General features: G+C 37.2%; 1 protein-coding gene across 1 annotated transcript; it reads left to right on the top strand.

Moving 5' to 3' along the window:
* Nucleotides 1-1015: 1015 nt before the first annotated feature.
* On the top strand, nt 1016-17815 carry c3h1orf35 (chromosome 3 C1orf35 homolog). The gene is made up of 8 exons (XM_041244664.1): nt 1016-1590; nt 2463-2613; nt 3914-3959; nt 5189-5271; nt 6500-6572; nt 10061-10137; nt 11458-11598; nt 17317-17815. The coding sequence occupies exons 1-8, from the start codon at nt 1494-1496 to the stop codon at nt 17570-17572; spliced, it is 924 nt and encodes a 307-aa protein (XP_041100598.1). The 5' UTR covers nt 1016-1493; the 3' UTR covers nt 17573-17815.
* Nucleotides 17816-19706: the final 1891 nt, after the last annotated feature.

Raw genomic sequence — 19706 nt, 5'->3', positions numbered from 1 at the left:
CCCAATTTCCCAGGACTATTTTCAACATGAGCCTTTAAATAAAAACACATTTCAACTTTCGTATAAAAAATGCTTTTGCTTTTTATTTAAACAAAATATACAATACAATAGTACATTTACAATATTCTTAGGGCTTCTGTTTTTCGGTTATTATTAATTGTATTTTTCAGTGCTATTTTGCGCTATTTTCGAGTTTTATGTAAATTATTTTTTTCGGGGCTTTCTTTTTTGATATACTGTATGAAATTATGTTTTCGGTTACTTTCCTTTTTTTCTGTATGTATAGTAGTAACTTGACAGTACTTGCACACTTCAGTTGTAGTACCTTCTTTCCTTTTCTGTCTTCCACAGCGAAATCCCTATGGTCACGGGCACATTCTTCTGGGGTTTTTGTGTGCAGGCACAAAAAGCAGACATAGTTTTTTGACGTAGAATTTTGGCAAAATACATTTGGCATTTTGCCAAAATTCTGGTTAAATCCTCCGTATAACAACTGGCTCCATTCCTGGTTGTAATCTCCTTTTAAATCTCGCAAGCGGAGTCTCCAATAGAAATGTATTTCAGAACGAATCAATGACAGATACAAGTCAGGAAGGCGGGGCATTGACCAGCAGCACTGGGGAAATGTATTTATGTTTTTGTAGGTTTTATTTTTTAATGGAAATAGAGTAAAGTCAACGTGAATTGATTAACAATTTCCACAGTTTTTCAGGTGTTTATTAGCTATCCACTGATTTCATTTTTTTTTTTTTTTTTATTGGAGGTTATCGGTTAAAACCGAAAATCAGAAGCCCTAAATATTCGGAGGTATTTTGTCCATACGGATAACGTCTTTTTCATTTATATTATCTACTACTATTACTATTCTTGTTTATTTATTTATTTTTAAATAATTTGTAGCGCCAAAAACATTGAAAGCACCATGCTGTTTGGAGCCAAGCAGCAGCCGCATCCATCAAAGAGCCGTATACATTGCTGACGTCATTATATTACGTAATAGATATACATAATTTCCACTGCTCAACGCTCCCTACATACTAGAAAAACATTTTTTTTTACATTATTAAAACTCGACAATAGCGAAATTTTAAAGTCGAATTTGCTCGCCTGGTCTGGGGCTCCGTAGCTGCGCGTGCACGTGAAGTGAAATGAATTCAAGGAGGAGTTCCGAAGAGCGCCGGGATGCCGGACATTTCACGACACTTGTTTTCATACCGCTAGTTTAACTACTTTTTCTTTTTCAGATATGATTACCCTCTCGTTGTGTTGAAGTTTATAATGTTTATGTTTTCTACTACAGAAACGTTAACCTAGAAGTCGCCCTGTTTTTGCTGTCAGTCGCCGCCTCGAACGCGTCCCCTGGTGTGTGAAGCAAGAATCTTGGCTAGAGTTTGCTGGTAGAGCACCCGGATTCGCTGGACTTTCAAGGCCTCAACAGAGCAGACGCACGTGTAGTTTAGAACTTAACCGAGTTATTATTGTTATTATTAACAATGTTTGGTTCATCCAGAGCTGGAGGTGTAAGAGGTGGCCAAGACCAGTTCAACTGGGATGAAGTGAAATCAGATAAACACAGAGAGAACTACCTGGGTAAGATTTGTATTTAAGAAACTTTTACATTTTCATTCGAAAATCAAATTTGATTAGATGTGTGTATGCAGTATGTCTAAACAAAAATTGTAAAATAAACGTAATAACGTTATTTTTTAAAATTAAATTCATTAACTAATGTGATATCATTATATATACACACACAATGTAAACTGTCAAAAGCCAACGCTTTATGTTATAAAAAGCGATGTATTTTGCAACGTACCACCCATTTTTTAAAGCATAAAGCTTAATGCTTATTTAGTTTTCCTTTAGGGTAGGGGAGCTTCCAATTTTAAAATGTATTCCCTTGGTTAGATTACAACCACTGGTCGCTTGAATTTGAATGTAGTTTTTTTGAACAAGGGAATGCAGGTTTAACGTAGAGACTGTTCGTATGGTACCACACGTTGGCAGCTTTTTTTTCAGCCCAGTGATCGTTAAGGTAATCGAAAGTTTGCAACTCGACTGTGATTTATTTTGGCATTTAAAAAGATACACCATTTCTTAGCAGATACAGGGATCTTTCAAAAAATGTATCCCCCATTCTCTAGCAGAACGAGGACCAGCTAGCGCAACACTCACAAAATCCATTGAAGCAAGTGTAATAAAAACATGTTAAGGAATCTTTACCACTGGTGAGCGGTCAGCTCTGGAAGTACCAGATTGTTGTTTTGAGGATAAGTAAGTCCTCAGCAATATAGTGTCAGTTGCGACCCCCACTTCCAGAATTGAAGAACTGCATTTAGCAGACAAGTTTATCTAATTTGGCAGGATTTGCCAATGGGAAGGGAGGCACTGTAATACACACTAAAATAATGTGTGAGGGGGGTTAGGTACTAAACTAAACAATCTCTCTGTGCTGTCCCCAGGGAACTCTCTAATGGCCCCGGTAGGACGTTGGCAGAAGGGAAAGGATCTCACATGGTATGCCAGAGATAAGCAGGGCCATGCAACAAAGTCCAGGGAGGAGGAGATGGCTGCTGTACGGCAGGCAGAACAGGAGGCTATGATGGCGGCACTGTGAGTACTGGATGAGTCGTTTGTTTGTGTTATTGGGTGCAGTAGGATGTGGTCTGTAGGAGTAGGATCATCGTTAGGGGGGATTACTCAAAAATACTATCATATGTACTTTTGGAACTATGCTATTAAAAATGATATTTTAAACCATAAAGCCACATATACAAAATTGAAGACCAGTTCCAAACACATGCTCTATACACCGACAGTCCAAATTATGGTTTCACCAGCCTTGAAACACAACAATTACTTACAGATAACTTACAGACCCCTTAATTACACAGTACTAAATAAGAGGGTATCCCTGAACATTTACTCTCCCCCTTTTAAAATGCTGTACCGACTCAAATTATGGAAATGACAAATGATTCACAGAACAACTGGGGGTGGGGATCGTATTGCCCATTTTCCTTATTCAAACCCCTTACTTAATCGCCACCTCTTTTAAAATGTTTTAATGCACAAACTAAATCACAAGGAGAATGGTACCCTGAAATGTTCTCCTTTTTTTAGGAACTAAGTTCAGTTGGGGCTGGGGGAGTTGCCACTTAAAATACATGCTCACTAATGTCTTGGTATCCCTGAGTATGTCGTCTCTTTAATACGGCTGAATGCTATGGATTTTGTTGAGTAATCTGTCTAACAGCTTCAGTAGTACCTGAAATATGGTTAATTTACTATCAGTGCTATATATGAGAAATATTTTTTAAAGAAAGCTGTCTCATAAGAGCAGTACTCCCCCAAAATTTTGCCTACCTTTGAATGACTGGGGGTAGGGGCATTTAACCCTGTAGGAAGTACGGACATCAAACAGCCTTACTGCAGCATAACTGATTCAATGGTAGGATTGGAATCGCTAGTATGCTGAATGTCTCGCAGTAGCATACAGTTTCACAGTCTTGATGACAGTAACGGTCCTCTTCACAAAGGATTCAGTGTAAATTTCGTCTTGGTTAGAGCTGCGTGTCACTTGCCACTTTCAGAATACATATGTGATTTAAAGGTTAGTTATTTGAGGTGCTGGAGAGGATGTACCAGGGACAGGGGTGTCTGCTGTAGCGACACAAAAGCATGTAGGGGAAAAGCTCTTTCACTAGATACAGAAGGTGAAAAGCTGTTTTGCTAAATACAAACGTGTAAACAAAAGAGCAACAGAGATAACACAAGTGAATTACACAGATGTAAGTAAGAGAACCATACCAGTATATCAAGGAAGGCATGCTGAAAGTTTCTTTTTTTTTTTTTTTTTTTTTTAAATCGCTAAGTTTTTCTGAATTCTCTTCTGGTTTCTTTCTTTTCCCAGAGGCTACAAAAATCAGACACGACAGCCTACAGGCCTAACCAAAGAGGTAAGCATGCAACATGAAATGTTGGCAGTTCTTAAACACACAGGACTCCAGATTTCCAGTTTTAAGTCATTTCAGTCTTTGCTGGAAATACCTATGTATGACTTCCAATGGTCTCAGCCCACTTTCTTGTACTAAAAAAATAAAAAATAAAAAAGGAGATAATACAGCGAATCCAGGGTCACTGTCTGGGCTTGTAATTTAGTCCATTCACACTCAAGCCTTTGTTAAAGTTCACTATATAATGAATTAGTAGTAAACTGCGAAGAAACAGATTTGACAAGGGGTAGAGACACCATTGTAGCGTTCGACTATGTTATTGAGAAGTATGCCTAAGAAGTTGGTGTATGTGGATTGTGCATACAAGGTTCACACATTTCAGAATCCAGCCTGTGTACAGACTACCACATGTTAACCCCTCTTACATAGTTGAGCTTTGCTTAAAACCATTTTGGTAAGCATGAACTACCCTCTCAACCCCTAAAGCACACTTGCAGCATTGTCACTCCACATGCTGTGCCAGCTAAATAAATGTGTTTCTTTTTTTTCCAGTGCCTTTTATAAACATGGGTAGTCAGTCACCGAAACAAATCCACAACCCTACAAGTGAAAAGGGTTCCGTGGTTTCAACCTCACTGTGGAGTTTGTAACCAGATTAATCCCAGGGATTAAAGGAGCAAATTATACAGTTTTTACATAGAGCATGAGGCTACGGAACAGGTTCTCAAGCCACATTGATGAATCAGTTACATTTTTTAAGGTCAGACTTAGGATCAATTAGCTGCTACAAAATGCACAGGCATTGTTGGACCACATGGCATCTTTTCGTTCTTAAACTGTGTTTGTCCCCATAACAAACCCCACACACAATTTGGCACAAAAGGTAGTCTGCTTGAGAGAGATATAGGGCTGAATGGTAGGTAGGGGGTCAGGTCAGGACTGAGGTGTGCATGCCGAGCTATGAAGGGAAACACTCTTGACACATGCATGCACTTTGCTTTATTATAGCCAAAGTCCAGCAAGCATACGTTTTTCTTTTTGTTTTATGTTATGAAGGGAATGCATTTCAGTAAAATAGAGCATAAAGCTTTGAAAAAGTGCCTGAAAATGTTTTGTTTTTAATACTGCCTGCGTATAAGAGCTTTTCAGTTTATGTCGTTGAGTTTGAGTTTAATAAAAAACACTTCCCCTCTGTGGAATTCTGATCCACTATTCATTCTACCTGTTTTCAGGACCTGGCAGATGCTTGCAGACGCGAGGGAGCAGAGGGGGACTCGAAGGACGTGGACCGTGTTTCAGGGCTCGGGAGCTCCAGGTAACTCCTCACACTTGCTGTTTTGCTTTCTTATTGTTTAAATTCACATTTGTAAATTAGTCCTGGGATGAAGGCTAATTTATTATTTTCCTTTTTATTTACTGGCTGGAAAGACCTAATATAGCACAGTATTGCAGGAAGGAAATTCCTCCGTTTTTGTGAGCGTTCTGGTGTGTGCAGATCATTTAACCTTGAGCCTTTTTCTCTTCCCTACAATAGCCATTAATTTCACTCCGTTTTATGATGCAGAAGGTAGTAAGACTGCGATGCTTATAAGACAAACCCTTTTTCACATGCTGAGCACTCCCGATTCATTAAATATAGCCTTTCACACAACACTATACATGCAGTGAGATATCTACTGGGTACACACTGCAGTGTCTCTTATTTAAGTGATGTGCTCAGTTTTATTACCAGCTGATTTTATGTGAACTAAAATCAAAAACTGTTAGATTATGATAAATTGTTCAGAAATGTGTAGCATGGGTACATATATGGAAAAGTAATGATTTTGTTGTAAATGGACATCAGGACTGCTCAGTCCCTGACCCCCATTTCCAACACCTCCTCAATACTTTCAGACAGCATCTGTAAACCTCACAGCTCTTGACTATACTGGACTATGTGGCACCCAATTGTACCAGTGCTTGCATCAGCTTGTACTTGCACCAGCTTGCACTGAACTGCTCCATACCTTGCCATATTCTACTACTGCTCTTAATTATAACTATTTCCCGTGTCATGTGTTTGACTTTACTCTTATAGGTATCCGTATTCACGTTTTTTGTAATTGTTCTTATTGAAGTAATTGTCATCCATTCATCATACTTACTACTTGCTCATAATGGACTTTACTCATATAAGCAAATATTTAATATTAGTTAACTGCTCTTAGTTGAACCAGCTCTTGCATGTAATTATTTACTATATTCTCTTTTTTTGCTCTTATTTGAATTTGATCTTTTGCTACTGATTTTATTGTACTTTTACAACTGCTCTTATCTGTAATGTGATATTTTGTAACAATTGTAAGTCACCCTGGGTAAGGGTGTCTGCTAAGAAATAAATAATAATAAACAGTACAGGGTGTTCTGTAACAGTATGAAACATTCACTTCATGGGCATGATCGTTCGATGCTACATGTATAAACACAAATCCAGAACAGTATGTGCCTCTGCAACAAGGTTAATATCCAGTATTTGTCTAAACATTAACTTTTTTTCTTAGATCCAGTACCAGCAAAGTGGTCCTCTCTAAACAGGACAAGGAGGCTGCCAAGCTTGGGTTATCTATCTTCACAGTAAGTATATTTTTATTATACTTATACAGTATAAATTAACTTTCAGGACCTCTGCTTGTATGTGAATCTTGATGTTACATGCAAGTGCATTCTACTGCCTGATTTTTGTCAACCTGCAGCTGCATTTTTCAGTGTCTTTCGGGTCTTTGACCCAAATCAAGTGAAGTATCTCGGGAAATTTGTGTTTGTAGTTGTATATGCTGGAAAGCTTACCGATTTTTAAAGGATTAAAACTTGAACCTGATGTTGTGAAAACCATAATAAATAAATATTTAGATTAATTTTATGTCTTATGTAGGTACTGTATTTAAAAAAAAAAAAAAAATTGGGGTACTACACAACATTTTGTGTTTTGATAGTTACAGAGTAGTAAAAATGTAAATACAAAAAACAACTTTAAAATCTTTCTTGGTGGTGTTATTTTTAGAAAGTTTCGAGGTTGCATATTTCAGTCCAGGTTTTATAGCACTTCCTCTTCATTTCTAATATTTAAATCCAGAATAAATGGAATTCCAAATTATTGAAGTGTGTATATTTCGGTTTTATTGGGGTTGTTAATTCTAAATGCCATGTGTTTACAATTACCAAAATTCTAGATTGAACAGCAAAAATCAGGGCATTGGCTTGCCAGACCCTGAGACCCTTTTAATTTCTAGGGCTAGCAGCTCCTGGCCTTTAGAAAAAAAAAAAAGAAACATCTGTTACTAAATGCTACTATATTTCCACTACTGTGCTGCTATTTTCTACTTTCATAAGTTGGCATCTCTGTGTTACTAAACAGGCTTTACATTTGTAATAAAACACATCACTGACTGTTGTTACTGCTGTGTTGTACATATTCACTTAATATGTTTAACATAATCACAGTGGTTTTGATTGTTGTGTTCACATATCCTTCATTGTAAGTTTCATTCACACCATGTTTACTAAAGGGTGATAATTGTATTGTGCACATTAAAGTGGGTGATAATTAGTTAGTTTCAACACCAGGTATTAACCATTGATAGGCGCATTATTTAAACCTATTTTTCTGGCCTTAAAACAAGTGATGTATAGTTTGATTTATTTTACTGACTGGATTTGTTGATTCGTTAAGTTTAGTGAATCAGTTCAACAGATTTGTTTGTTTTGATTCACTGGCGTGAAATCACTACATCTTGCTGAATTACTCGGTTATGAAATTTTGTTTGACTGTAAAAATCTGTTAGCAAGGGTCATTTAAGACTGTTTGCTTGTTGGGCCACACCGTAAAAAAAATATGTATTGTAATGTAAGTGAAAATGTCTATATAAATTGTATGTAGGCCGATATACTACTTTACACAAAACACGTTAACTAGAAGCAGCTTTCCTAGAACATTGACAAAGTTTTTATGACTTCTGTCAGGACACTTCTTTTCTTGCACACTTGATAACAATGCTCATTAAGTGTTCTAATTCTGCAACTTTTCCATATAATGCTTGTTGATGCAGAATCCACTGTAAGAAAATGGGTACTTCTGCATTTTGTTTTTTAGTTTTTTCCACTACTCTGCTACTGCCAATCCACTGCTGCACCCTCTGTTGTAATCCCACCACTTAGCTTTTTCCAAGGTAATTCTACACTTTCTATGGCTTCTTGAAGTTAAAATCCTTTCCTTTCGTTGAGACACCATAGCTTCTTTAATTTCCAGCAAACTCAAAATAAGGTGCTTTATGCAGTGTATCATAGTGATGCTGTATGGTATGATCTTTGACCTTGTTATCAAATTTTTTCACTGAATAATTAATCATCTGGCCAATGATTTTGGAATCTTCTGTGTTCTGCCACCACCTTTTGCTTCCTTGACATCTCCAGCAACTTTCTTGCTACTGAAATTAGTTTGACACAAAGTAAAATAAATAGTTTAAACAAGCCTTTGCTTCGCTACCCTAATCAAAATTGTGTACTGTGTGCGTGAGGAAATTGATCCTGTGCACTATTTGATTGGCAAATTTACTACCTCTGTGAGCTGTGATTGGCTTAATGGAAATGTCACTTATAAAATGCAGACTGCACATGTTGAATAAGCGTGTTATATTAAGGAGGTGGGTTGTTTTGAATTCCAAAATTATACAGTACAGTGCAATTTTAGAATGCATTAAATGAGAATGGAAAAGGGCTTTTTTTTTTGTATTGTATTATTATTTTTTTTTTTTTTTACATCAGACAAGGAATACATGGTAAAATTAAAAGGTAAGCAGTGCAGTTTCACTTTACATTGCCTCTGCTTGTCCCGTGCTGAGTGCTGTATCTGTTGATCGCTCATTTGCGGTCAATGTAAGCCACTGACCAAAATATACGCCTGGGCTGCTGGGGCTTTTGATATCACAGTGGTCACGGGTAAGTCTCTGATATTAACATGCACATTAAATGATCACTCACAGTACATGTAGCATGCATGGTATGTTATGTAAATTAGCCAAGTACTGTGCATTTAAATTAATGCGTTCACTGTTAGTAAATAGGGCACTAAATTTAAATTTATCGCACACATTAAGGTAACTACTTTACGTGCACGCTAACTCCAAATTTATGCCCTTTTGTAAATGAGGCCCTTTTTGCGTAAAATTATATTTGGATTAGTAAAATGCAACATTACCTTGAAGTCAGGAGTACTTTCATTAAATACTGTGCTTTAATGCTAACCTATGGGATATGCATTAAGTACTTCCTTACATTTTAACTGTAATGTTACTTTGAACTGCTGTACAAAAACTTGGTCTTGCAATAAAAACTTCCTTTTCCTTTTTTTCCCCACCTGAAAAAAAATCTATGTATTTTTCACTACCATTTATTCCTGCTTATATTAATAATATATAGTCTGTGAAGTTGCTATGCTCAATGTAGCTACTGTGTTCACCGAGTCTCTTCCCACTAGCACTAGGCTGTTCTAGGTTTTATAGTTGTTTTCTGTAAATCTTCTTTTCTCGGTCTCTTGTGCTCTCCCTTTCCAAGTTGACAGCTGTTAGAACAGGATAGCACTGTATTATGCTTTCATTTCTTAACAGCTTGCAGATGTAATTTGAACCTCTGTAATGTGTTTTGGTGTAAACTTTACAGCTTATCCTATAACACTAACTGTATTTGTTGTGTCAGTAACTGCTTGTAGGATTACCTGTCAAATTAGCTTTTGAAATCCAGATTTTTGCCAGTAATATCAAAAAGAAACGTGCTTTAAAAAAAAAAAAAAAAAAAAAAAAAAAAAATACAATTCAATAAGCAGTATCTAAGCCAAAGTCAAAAGGTTATTTTAATTGAGCATCTTATGATTTATAGTTGGTTTTATAGATTCTGATTACCACTAATCCGGGATTACCTTTCCCAAAGTTATATTGGGTCATCCCAGATTCATGATAATTGTGCTCGTGTAACCAGCCGTTGGTGTTTTGAGTTATACCAGATGCATTGTCTTTGTATGAAGGATGGATCCTGAAATTGTAAATACATTATTTTATTTTGTTTTACAGCATTACAAAGTAGAAGACAGCCAAAAGACTTCTAGCCACAAGAGGGAACTAGATGTTAAAGAGTCGGAAAGCCAAAGGTAAAATGGGCTTGTACAACACAGAAGCGGTTACCATGTGTTTTTTTTCACTTTAGTTGAGCCAAATAAAGATGTATCCTTCACCTTCCAGGATTTCATGCTGTATTTACAGAAATGTCCCTGAAAGTATGGTTCCCAAGCATAGAACAATTTATACAACAGAATCTGATATTTTCACAGAATGCAGAAAGCTGTTTTTGGAACATTTTTATAAACCATCTTAGTCAAATACCAAACTTATAAAATGCAAGGTTGTATGTACGACTCTAAAACCTGTTTAGAGCATGAATTGAAAAAAAAATGGGGGCTTACCCACGCATCATTATATTTGAAGAAAATATTTCAATCAAATAACTAACTTACACACTGCCATTTTAGAACCCCTGTCAACTTATGTCATTCCTTAATACTTTTGTAGTGTTGGCATTTAAGGAAATAACATATGTTAATTAACATTCACTTAAATTGTTGTGTCCATGAAAAAGTGGGTGTGGACATTTTGTTCTTAAATCTCACGTGAAATTGCGATTCACCCTGTCCACCTCTGTCGTTTCTAGCCAGAAGAAAAATGACCATTCTCAAAAGTTTTTACCCAAACTTGCATGTGTATCTTTACTTCATGGAAACTGTGCCAAAGAGGTTCCTTATAATATCCCCACTATAATGCAACTGCATCCAAACACTCCCCAAACATCAATATGTTACTCGGCACACAACACAGCATATAAAAAACAAAATGTGTGTTTGCACACAACATCCTGGCTACTATTTATCAAAGGCCATTGAATAATTAGGGAAATACTTCAACTGCTAATAGCTCATAAACCAACTGTTAAATTTATAGAAACTCTTTGGGAAAAATCTAGTGGTCCCCTTCCACCATTTATCTTTTTCACAGGTGTAAAGTATCCTTCAGATGAGACGTAAAACTGAGGTCCTATTTTATGTGACTACAGCAGCAGTTGTAATGGGTAGTTCACCCCCAAGCCTCTGCAAGTTGCTTTGGATAAATAGCATCTGCTAAATGACTAAATAAATAATAATACTACCCCTGAGGAATACCACCCCTGAAGATGCACTTTTTAATAAAGTTCCTCAACAACCCCCATATATTGGTTCCTGTTCATATATTACAGTTTCCCAAACAAAAGCTAATTCATGCTGGCTGTTTAGCAATTGTTGCAAGCATAAAATCTTTTTTTTTTTTTTTAAACGTGCCGCAATTTTAATGCTTAACATTTTGATGTTTGTTTTTATTTCTTCCTTTTTTGCATACCTTACCTCCGTAAGTAAAAATGTTTGTCAAATAATTTTCTTCAGGTCTGAGGGCAAAAAGAAGAGCAGCAAAAAAGAGAAAAAGAGCAAAAAGGAAAAAAAGAAGAATAAAGAAAAAAAGAAGAAACATCAAAAGAGAGAGTCATCCTACTCCCCTGATTCAGAGTCCGATGATGATCGTAAAAGGTACTCTACCTGCCTGGTTTTACTCTGTTTCTCCAGGAGGGGGTGCAAATCTGCTCTAATATGTCTTCTGCAATCCAGGGCTTTGTTCCAACAGGTCCTAAACATCACAAGTCATGGAACTGTTTCATTGAATCATTAAGAACAGTGTTAAAACTGGACAAGACTGAAAGACATAATGAGATCCACTGGTATAAACAGGTTTTAGTTTACATTTTGAATACTCACAATAATATAATATATATATATATATATATATATATATATATATATATATATATATATATATATATATAAATGTAACCATACATACACACACACAGGGGTTTGCAATTTTTGAAAAAAACTTTACCAAGGGACGAAATACTAGAAAAATCTACTTGCCTTTAAAAATCTACTTCTTCTAGGATTTTGGTTTTATTTAACAGTGAACACAGTCAATCAATTAGTGATTAACAGGGTGAATCTAGCCTTGTAGCTTGAATGGTTCACTAAATTCATCAAGATATATAAAAGGTTCCCTGTGAGCCCATTTCACCTCAACAAATGTATAACATACTTTTTAAGGAAGTGTTCCTTTCAGTGCACATTTGGAAGACATTTGCTAGTACATTTAGTACCATACTAAGAATGCAACTAATATGCAATATTTTTTTGGAGGGCAACATTCTTTGCCTGCACTATTCATACTGAAATAAATACATAAATTATTGACTACAGAAACACATTGCCATGAGATTTATTTTGCATAAAATATTGTGCAGATCATCTCATATGTAAGCTTTTAATTTTTATCATTATAAACATATTTGTCATATTTTTATAGTTTTACAAATCGATGGATGGTGCATGGCCAATAAATAACCAATATTGCTTCTGTTGAAATCTAGTAAAAACAAAAAATGTGTAAAATAGCAAACTAGGTGAGCAACACTAAAATCGAAAGAAAAAAAGCATTACATTTTTTGCCACAGAAAGTTTGTCTTGTTTTTTTTTTTTAACATCCCAACAAGTACATTGACCACGAAGTATTATAAATTACAAAACGCAATTTTTTTCTAATCCACTAATACCTTAGCGACTGGCGTATTTTATGTTTCGTTTGTTTTATTTCACTAGATTACAGCATTTAAATGTCAGCTTCATGTATTAAGAAAGTATACCACTTGCTAATTTACAAAAAAAACACAAAATGTAAATTAAACATTATATTTAAGAGAGTAGTCTGCGTTGCCAGAGGCTTTCTTGGCAGCCCTTTCTTGGTTTCTTTGTAACCAGTGGAAGACCGGCTTCTTCCACAGGTAGCCAATCAGAAGTAATAGTGGTGGGACGTAGACAATTTTTAAAATGTGTGTGCTTTGGTGCTAGACAGTTTTCAGAAACTTGCGTGGCTCTGTACAAATATACCCGGAGTGTCTTTCTAGTAACAATGAACGGAGGACAAATAAATGAATAAATAAATAAAAACATATTGTCCATAGGACAAACTAAAACGGCCGAACTTGTTGCTTGTCACGCAAATCTTGATGCATCGGATGATATGAATTCCCCACCCCTGGGGATGTGTGTGCGTGTGTGTATGTGTGTATATACGTATATGTAGATATAACCCACACACAGTGTCTATAGAAAGTCTACACCCCCTTGACCTTTTTGCACATTTTGTTCTGTCAGTGCCTCAGAGTTTCATGCATTTAAATGAGGATTTTTTTCCACTATCTACACACCATACTCCACACTGTTACGGAGAAAAGGTTTTTATTGAGAAGATATATTAAAAATACAAAACTGTAAGATCATAATTGGATAAGTCACCACCCCTCTTAGTTAATACTTGATGGAAGCACCTTTGGCAGAAATTACAGCTACAAGCCTGTTGGGATAGGTCTCTACCAATTTTGCAAACCTGGATTTGGCAATATTTGACCATTCTTCTAAGTTCCTTGGGAAGCGTTGATGGATAGCAATCTTCAAGTCATGCCACAAATCTGATTGGATTTAGGTCAGGGCTCTGACTGGGCCACTCAAGGACATTTACCTTTTTGTTCCTTAGCCACTCCAGTGTAGCTTTGGTGGTGTGCTTTGGGTAGTTGTCATGCTGAAAGGTGAAAGGCAGGTTTTCCTCAAGGATTTCTCTGTACTTTGCTCCATTCATTTTCTGTTCTATCCTGACAAGTGCCCCGGTCACTGCTGATGAGAAACATCTCATAACATGCTGCTACCACCATGCTTCACAGTAGGGATGGTGTTGGGATAGGTCTCTACCAACTTTGCACAGTTATATTTGGCAGTATTTGACCATTCTTCTTTACAGAAATGTTCAAGCTCTGTCAAGTTCCTTGGGGAGCAGTGATAGACAGTAATCTTCAAGTCATGCCACAAATTGTCGATTGAATTTAGGTTGGGGCTGTGACTGGGCCACTCAAGGACATTTACCTTTTTGTTCCTTAGCCACTCCAGTGTAGCTTTGGCTGTGTGCTTTGGGTTGTTGTCATGCAGAAACGTGAACTTCCGTCCCAGATTCAGCTTTCTCGTAGAGGGCAGCAGGTTTTCCTCAATGACATCTCTGTACTTTACTCCATTCATTTTCCTTTCTGTCCTGACAAGTGCCCCAGTCCCTGCCATTGAGAAACATCCCCATAACGTGATTCTGCCACCACCATGCTTCACAGTAGGGATGGTGTTCTTTGGGTGATGCGCTGTGTTGGGTTTGCGCCAAACATAACGCTTTGCATTTAGGCCAAAAAGTTCAATTTTATTTTCATCAGACCACAAAACTAAAGTTTGAGTAATGGCTTCCTTCTTGTCACCCTATCATACAGGCCAGATTTGTGGAGTGCTTGGGATATTGTTGTCACATGCACACTTTGACCAGTCTTGGCCATAAAAGCCTGTAGCTCTTGCAAAATTTCCATTGGCCTCTTGGTAGCCTCTCTGATCATATATATATATATATATATATATATATATATATATATATATATATATATATATATATATATATATACATACACACAAAGTGCTCCCCCTTTATAACACTTGCTGTTTGTGTACCGCCTTGTAATGAGAATACTAGTATTAGTGTAATGGCATTATGGGGGAAATGGGAGCCATGACTGTACTGCCTTATAACCTGTTCCTCAGTATAAAGGGGGAGCACTGTATGTCTGAGTCAGACTGTCCTTTTTCCATTTAAGGCCTTAACCAAAAGGTATACTTGATTTACTTTCTTACTGGTACTCCTGATTTCTTATTTTAGAACCCCTACACAGACACATGCCCACATCATGATTATAAACACCCATTAGCACATGACAGGAAATAATCAGAACCTGGAAATGTGGTGTATGTGACCCTTTTTAGGAAGCGTATGTTCTGAGTCTGCAGCTGGTGCACAGCCCTTCAGTGCAGCTGCACGCTTATTGTTCTCCCAACACAGTAGCATGGCACGCTTCTTAAACTGACACGCCACTCCCTGCTCAGATCATAACATCAGGGTGAGCCCGTTTTCTGTGGAGGTAGGGGTTAATGGCTTCCCAATGTGATTCTGATTTAAGAGTGGTTTTGCACAGTGCATCATAGTCCTTTTAATTAAGAATGCGTATTATCCCGCTACCCTCATCTGCAATTGTATTCTCGTTTGTATTAAGTACTATGAAAAGATGGCTCTGTAAGGCACTGCAGATTTCTGTTGCGTCTTGTGCATAGTTTTCTTTTTAGAAAATAATTTTTCCAGATTTTGATCTTTAAGGAGCTTTACCCACCCGTTTAATATCCGTACCATATTTTGGCTGTACATTTCCTACAGCATGAGGAATGTGTGGTATGTACACGCTGCATCATATGATAATGAAAATATCATTTGTAAACTGCATGTACACCAAGCCTATGTGAACATCTTTGAAAATAGTGTTATGGTATTTTACCACAAGGTGGCACCATCTACCTTGGCACAATTGACTACTATTTACATGTACATTGAGTTGAACTGATCTACCAACCACTGCAAAAGTAGGGTATGAGAAAATGTAGTACACCAAAAAACATTAAAAAAAAAAAATAAATAAAAAAAAATAAAATAAAAACTGCCTGTCTTTAGTAATATAAAACATTTTTTGACCTAAACTGGAGGATCTTTGGGTCATTATGTGACGCATTAGGACATGAACATTGCACTAGCTCAGATTTCAATGAAACACATTAATTGGGGTGCCTTGTATTAGAAGGCCACATTTGAAAGTGTAGCTTTATTACATCGAGAGTTCAGAAGTTACAGGTCTGCCTTGTAGTCTAAACCCAACGACATTCATGTAACTGTATCTCTGGAGTCCATTTTGAGCCAGAGACTTGGTTTTGAAGAGAATCCTATTTTGATGAAAAGCGGAGGTAATGATATCTTCATATTGGTATTTTGATCCTGAAAATTAAGAGACCAACCTGTACTTTAAGAAATTTGAATGTGCTTAGATTTTTGTGCAGGATGAATAATCTGACAGTTTTCTCCTTCTATTTCTTTGTCATACTGGGCAGAGACAGAGATGAAAGTAACTTACCGGTACTGTTGTTGTTCATTACATTCTTCCCCTGATCTGTGCCTTTCAACAACTTTGTCCTGGAAAGCGCCTTGGTGCTCATGGTTGAGTCTTTGTTTTGAAATATACTATGCAGCACAGGGAACCTACAGGAACTGCTGAATTTATCCTGAAGTCATGTGAATCACTACAATTTAACTCGGGTTGACACTTATATCCTTATATTTCCTTGTCATACTTGGCAGAGACAGAGATGAAGTTAACTTACCGGTACTGTTATTGTTCATTACATTCTTAAACATGAACATGTTGTGGCTTCAGTATAAAGCCATACAAATAAACAAAATAAGATAATGTATTAATATGTTATAAAAAAGTTAATTTAATAGTATAGGCACCTTTTTTTAGCAGTTGCCTCTGTTGATGGTTCTAGTTGGATTTGTAGCTGGACTGGGGTGTTTACGCTTCAACCTGTGTAGCTTCGAATATTTCTTATTCTTACTATAATTGGATGCAAAGACAACAGGGCTAGCCTGAGTCTGGATAATGTTTGTTGGGTTGTTTTTCTCTTGTGTACAGTTCCTTAATAAAAGAAGACATTGTATTCTGGGAGATGTAGTTGTTAGTGGAAGTTTTTGGGGTGGGGAGGGGAGGCAGACAAGCTGTGCAGCAAAATTGCAGTGCATATTTTTATGCATTACATTTAAATTTTGTGCGTAGTTTGGATTTTTTGTTTTTTAATACGTAAAAAGGCAGGTACGCAACTTATCTGGACTGCTGATCTCCTTTTTTTTAATTCATTTAAAATGTTGCTTGGTGATGGGCTGGTGTATATCCAGTTGTTTCACATCATTTTTTTTATTTGTACTGGAAAACAAAACAAACAAAAAAACTGAGAGGACTATAAAAGAGCAACCTGCATAAAGAAATGATTGTACTTCATCAAAACTGCTAGAAAGTCTGCATTTGTTTTGGGTGATGTGGGTAATCCATTCTAGCAGGGTGTCGTTCATTACTTTAGAAATATCTGACGTGAAGTGGTTTGCTTAAGTATCTATCATTTGTGTTTGTTGTCGATTGTGCTGAGGAGGGGGCATTTTTACTAACAAGACATATTGACCTGTTTTCTATGCTTTCTTTTCTTTCATTCATTGACTCATTTCTCTTTTTGTGTGTGTGTACAACTCAGGAGGAGAAAGCCCCATCATCCGTCATCCTCACGGCAGTTTGGTGCCGGCCGTGGGGACAGTCATTCATCAGCGGAGGCTGAGCGGCGGTTCCCCCCCAGTGGCAGGCAGCAGTGCAACGACAGGGACTCATCCTCCAGCAGGGGGTCCCCTCCTGCAGGGGCCCGCAAGCCTCAGCACCGCGACAGCCGGCAAACGACCAGCTCCCCTCACACACGTGGACACAAGCGCCGCCACGACACCGACTCGGACGATTAATTAGGACTGTCACACACAGTGTGGCAATTAACTGCAAGGGGAAAAAAAGGGAAGTGCATCATGCTTATTGACATAAATAGGTACCAACCGCAATGTCTGGGCAAATCTGAACAGAATCATGTATCAGGTGTCGTAGAACTTTAGCATCCCCCACATGCCCCATTTCTCATTGTAAAGTGTTCAAAGTTGACAAAACAAGTAACTCATCTCTGTGATCACAGAGAAAAAAAACTTTAACAGAAAGAGACAGTTTTCACCCAGTGATTCACAAACAAAAAGGATCTAAAGCCATAAGGCCCCAAGTTTGAAAACAAGCCTGTGACTTTGTTTTGTTTTTTGTTTTTTTTTCTGCCAAGGCCAGTTGCTGGTGTGTGTTTTTGTATTCTCTTTTTTAAAATAAATCTTTTAAAGAAAGCACATGAGGAATCATTTAGTTGGTCAATCACTGGTCTAATCGTTGTCTAATACAGCATAACTACACTGATGGTGCAATCAATACATCATTGTTGATCTCTTTCTATTAGTTGTGTAGTGCTGTAAAGTGTAAAGACTACAGGTCCTTTATTTAAAAAAAAAAAAAAGCATTAGTCACTCTGAAAAGTTTCATATTTTAATGTACAGCATTTGGTTAGAGCTAAGGACTGTGTATCCTTAGTTCAAATACAAGCACCTTCTTATCAGCTTGTGCTTCAGTCCAGCCTAGCTCACTCTTTTTCAAGTTAAGTTCTGAATTAAAAAGAAGAAAAAAAAAAGAGCGCACCTCAACTTTACTGTTCTGAGTAAAAGATTTATATCAAGTTAGGATTTCTGTATGGCCTCTGCTCATTATAATTTAAATGATTTATTCAAGCATTTTCCTTTAGAAACGTTCTATTTGCTTTCCAGTTTCATGTGTGTGTTTCTGGTCTGGACTCCATACAGTGTTGTGCTTCAAACAGTACTGTTAATTTCACTCGCTGAACAGTGTGTGTGGATGGTAACAAGCTGTAGCTGTGACAGGATAGGCATATCTGAGCATGTCCTGAGGCACATTCACACTGCTATATCTGTGGACTAGTTGTTGGAACCATCATCTTGGACGAAGGTGATCTCTACTGTTTTGTCACAAGAATGTACAATAGCTTTTACTGTTTTCGATCTGGATTGCATTGCTGTACTGTGCTTATCTCAGTTTGTACTAGCTAGTAATAACCAAGGGACCACCACATTACTGATAACTAAGTAAAAAGGTCTTAATAAACTTCAAATAAACTTACATTTGGAAGGGGCCAAAATAGAGATTTCTTCATATTGACCGGGTTTAAAGAAGTAGTTTACTGAATTTTACTTAATTTGATTGAGACTAAACTTTTTTTTTTAGCCTTCCCCTGTTCCATTAATTAACCACAATAGTGCTAACAACCTATTATATCTCAAATTCTCCTCAATAGTCATGTCCTGTTTGCACTGAAATGGTCATAAAAAAAGTTCTGTTCATGTGCGCCTCCACTCCAGTAAAAAGAAAAGAAAAAAAAGCAAACTTGTTACTCTTTTACAATATAAAACCACACCAGTCTTTTATATACCCCAGGGGTGAAAATAAAAATAAAACTTTTGTCCTTTGTCCTTTCTGCCAGCTCATTCCTGACTTGTTTTAAGCATGGCTGACTTGTTCAGGGTGGCTCCTTCACCCTGAAATAATGCTTTGCTGCACAAGGCAGCTACTCCCCCAGCACCACCAACCACATCCACAGCAATTTCCATTTGTCACTTTTTAAATGATACTTGTGAGTTTCTTCTTGTGTTTTTTCCCCTCATAACACTCATGCTGAATGCCACTGCCACAGTTGCTATGCAGAGCAGGAGTGTAAATGGGGGGGGTTCTCCAGGGTTTGATGCTAGGTTCAGGTCTGGCTCTGTAATACCATATAGAAAGGCAGGTTAGGGACCACAGAAAAGAGATTTAGGCTGAACAAAGCACCATGGGAGGGGGAAAGCATGAGTGATGAGGTCTGCATTAATGGCCAGTTTTGGGGAGGGTGGCGGGGTTAGGTTCACACTGCCTGCTGGGCTGCTTGAGACAATTCCTCTCCTGGCATTTGGTAATTGTTTAAAAACATTGAGAGAAGAGACAGGCGATAACTAGATATGCCCA

Source organism: Polyodon spathula, chromosome 3 (assembly GCF_017654505.1).
Source record: "Polyodon spathula isolate WHYD16114869_AA chromosome 3, ASM1765450v1, whole genome shotgun sequence".
NCBI lineage: Eukaryota > Metazoa > Chordata > Actinopteri > Acipenseriformes > Polyodontidae > Polyodon > Polyodon spathula.
This window is presented reverse-complemented; position numbering and strand designations above follow the sequence as displayed.

Excerpts from the sequence above, each read along its gene's own strand:
- c3h1orf35 (XM_041244664.1), top strand. The coding sequence starts at position 1,494 with ATGTTTGGTTCATCCAGAGCTGGAGGTGTAAGAGGTGGCCAAGACCAG. Across the intron at positions 10,138-11,457 it reads AAAGAGTCGGAAAGCCAAAG|GTCTGAGGGCAAAAAGAAGA; the intron begins GTAAAATGGGCT and ends AATTTTCTTCAG. Across the intron at positions 11,599-17,316 it reads TCCGATGATGATCGTAAAAG|GAGGAGAAAGCCCCATCATC; the intron begins GTACTCTACCTG and ends TGTACAACTCAG.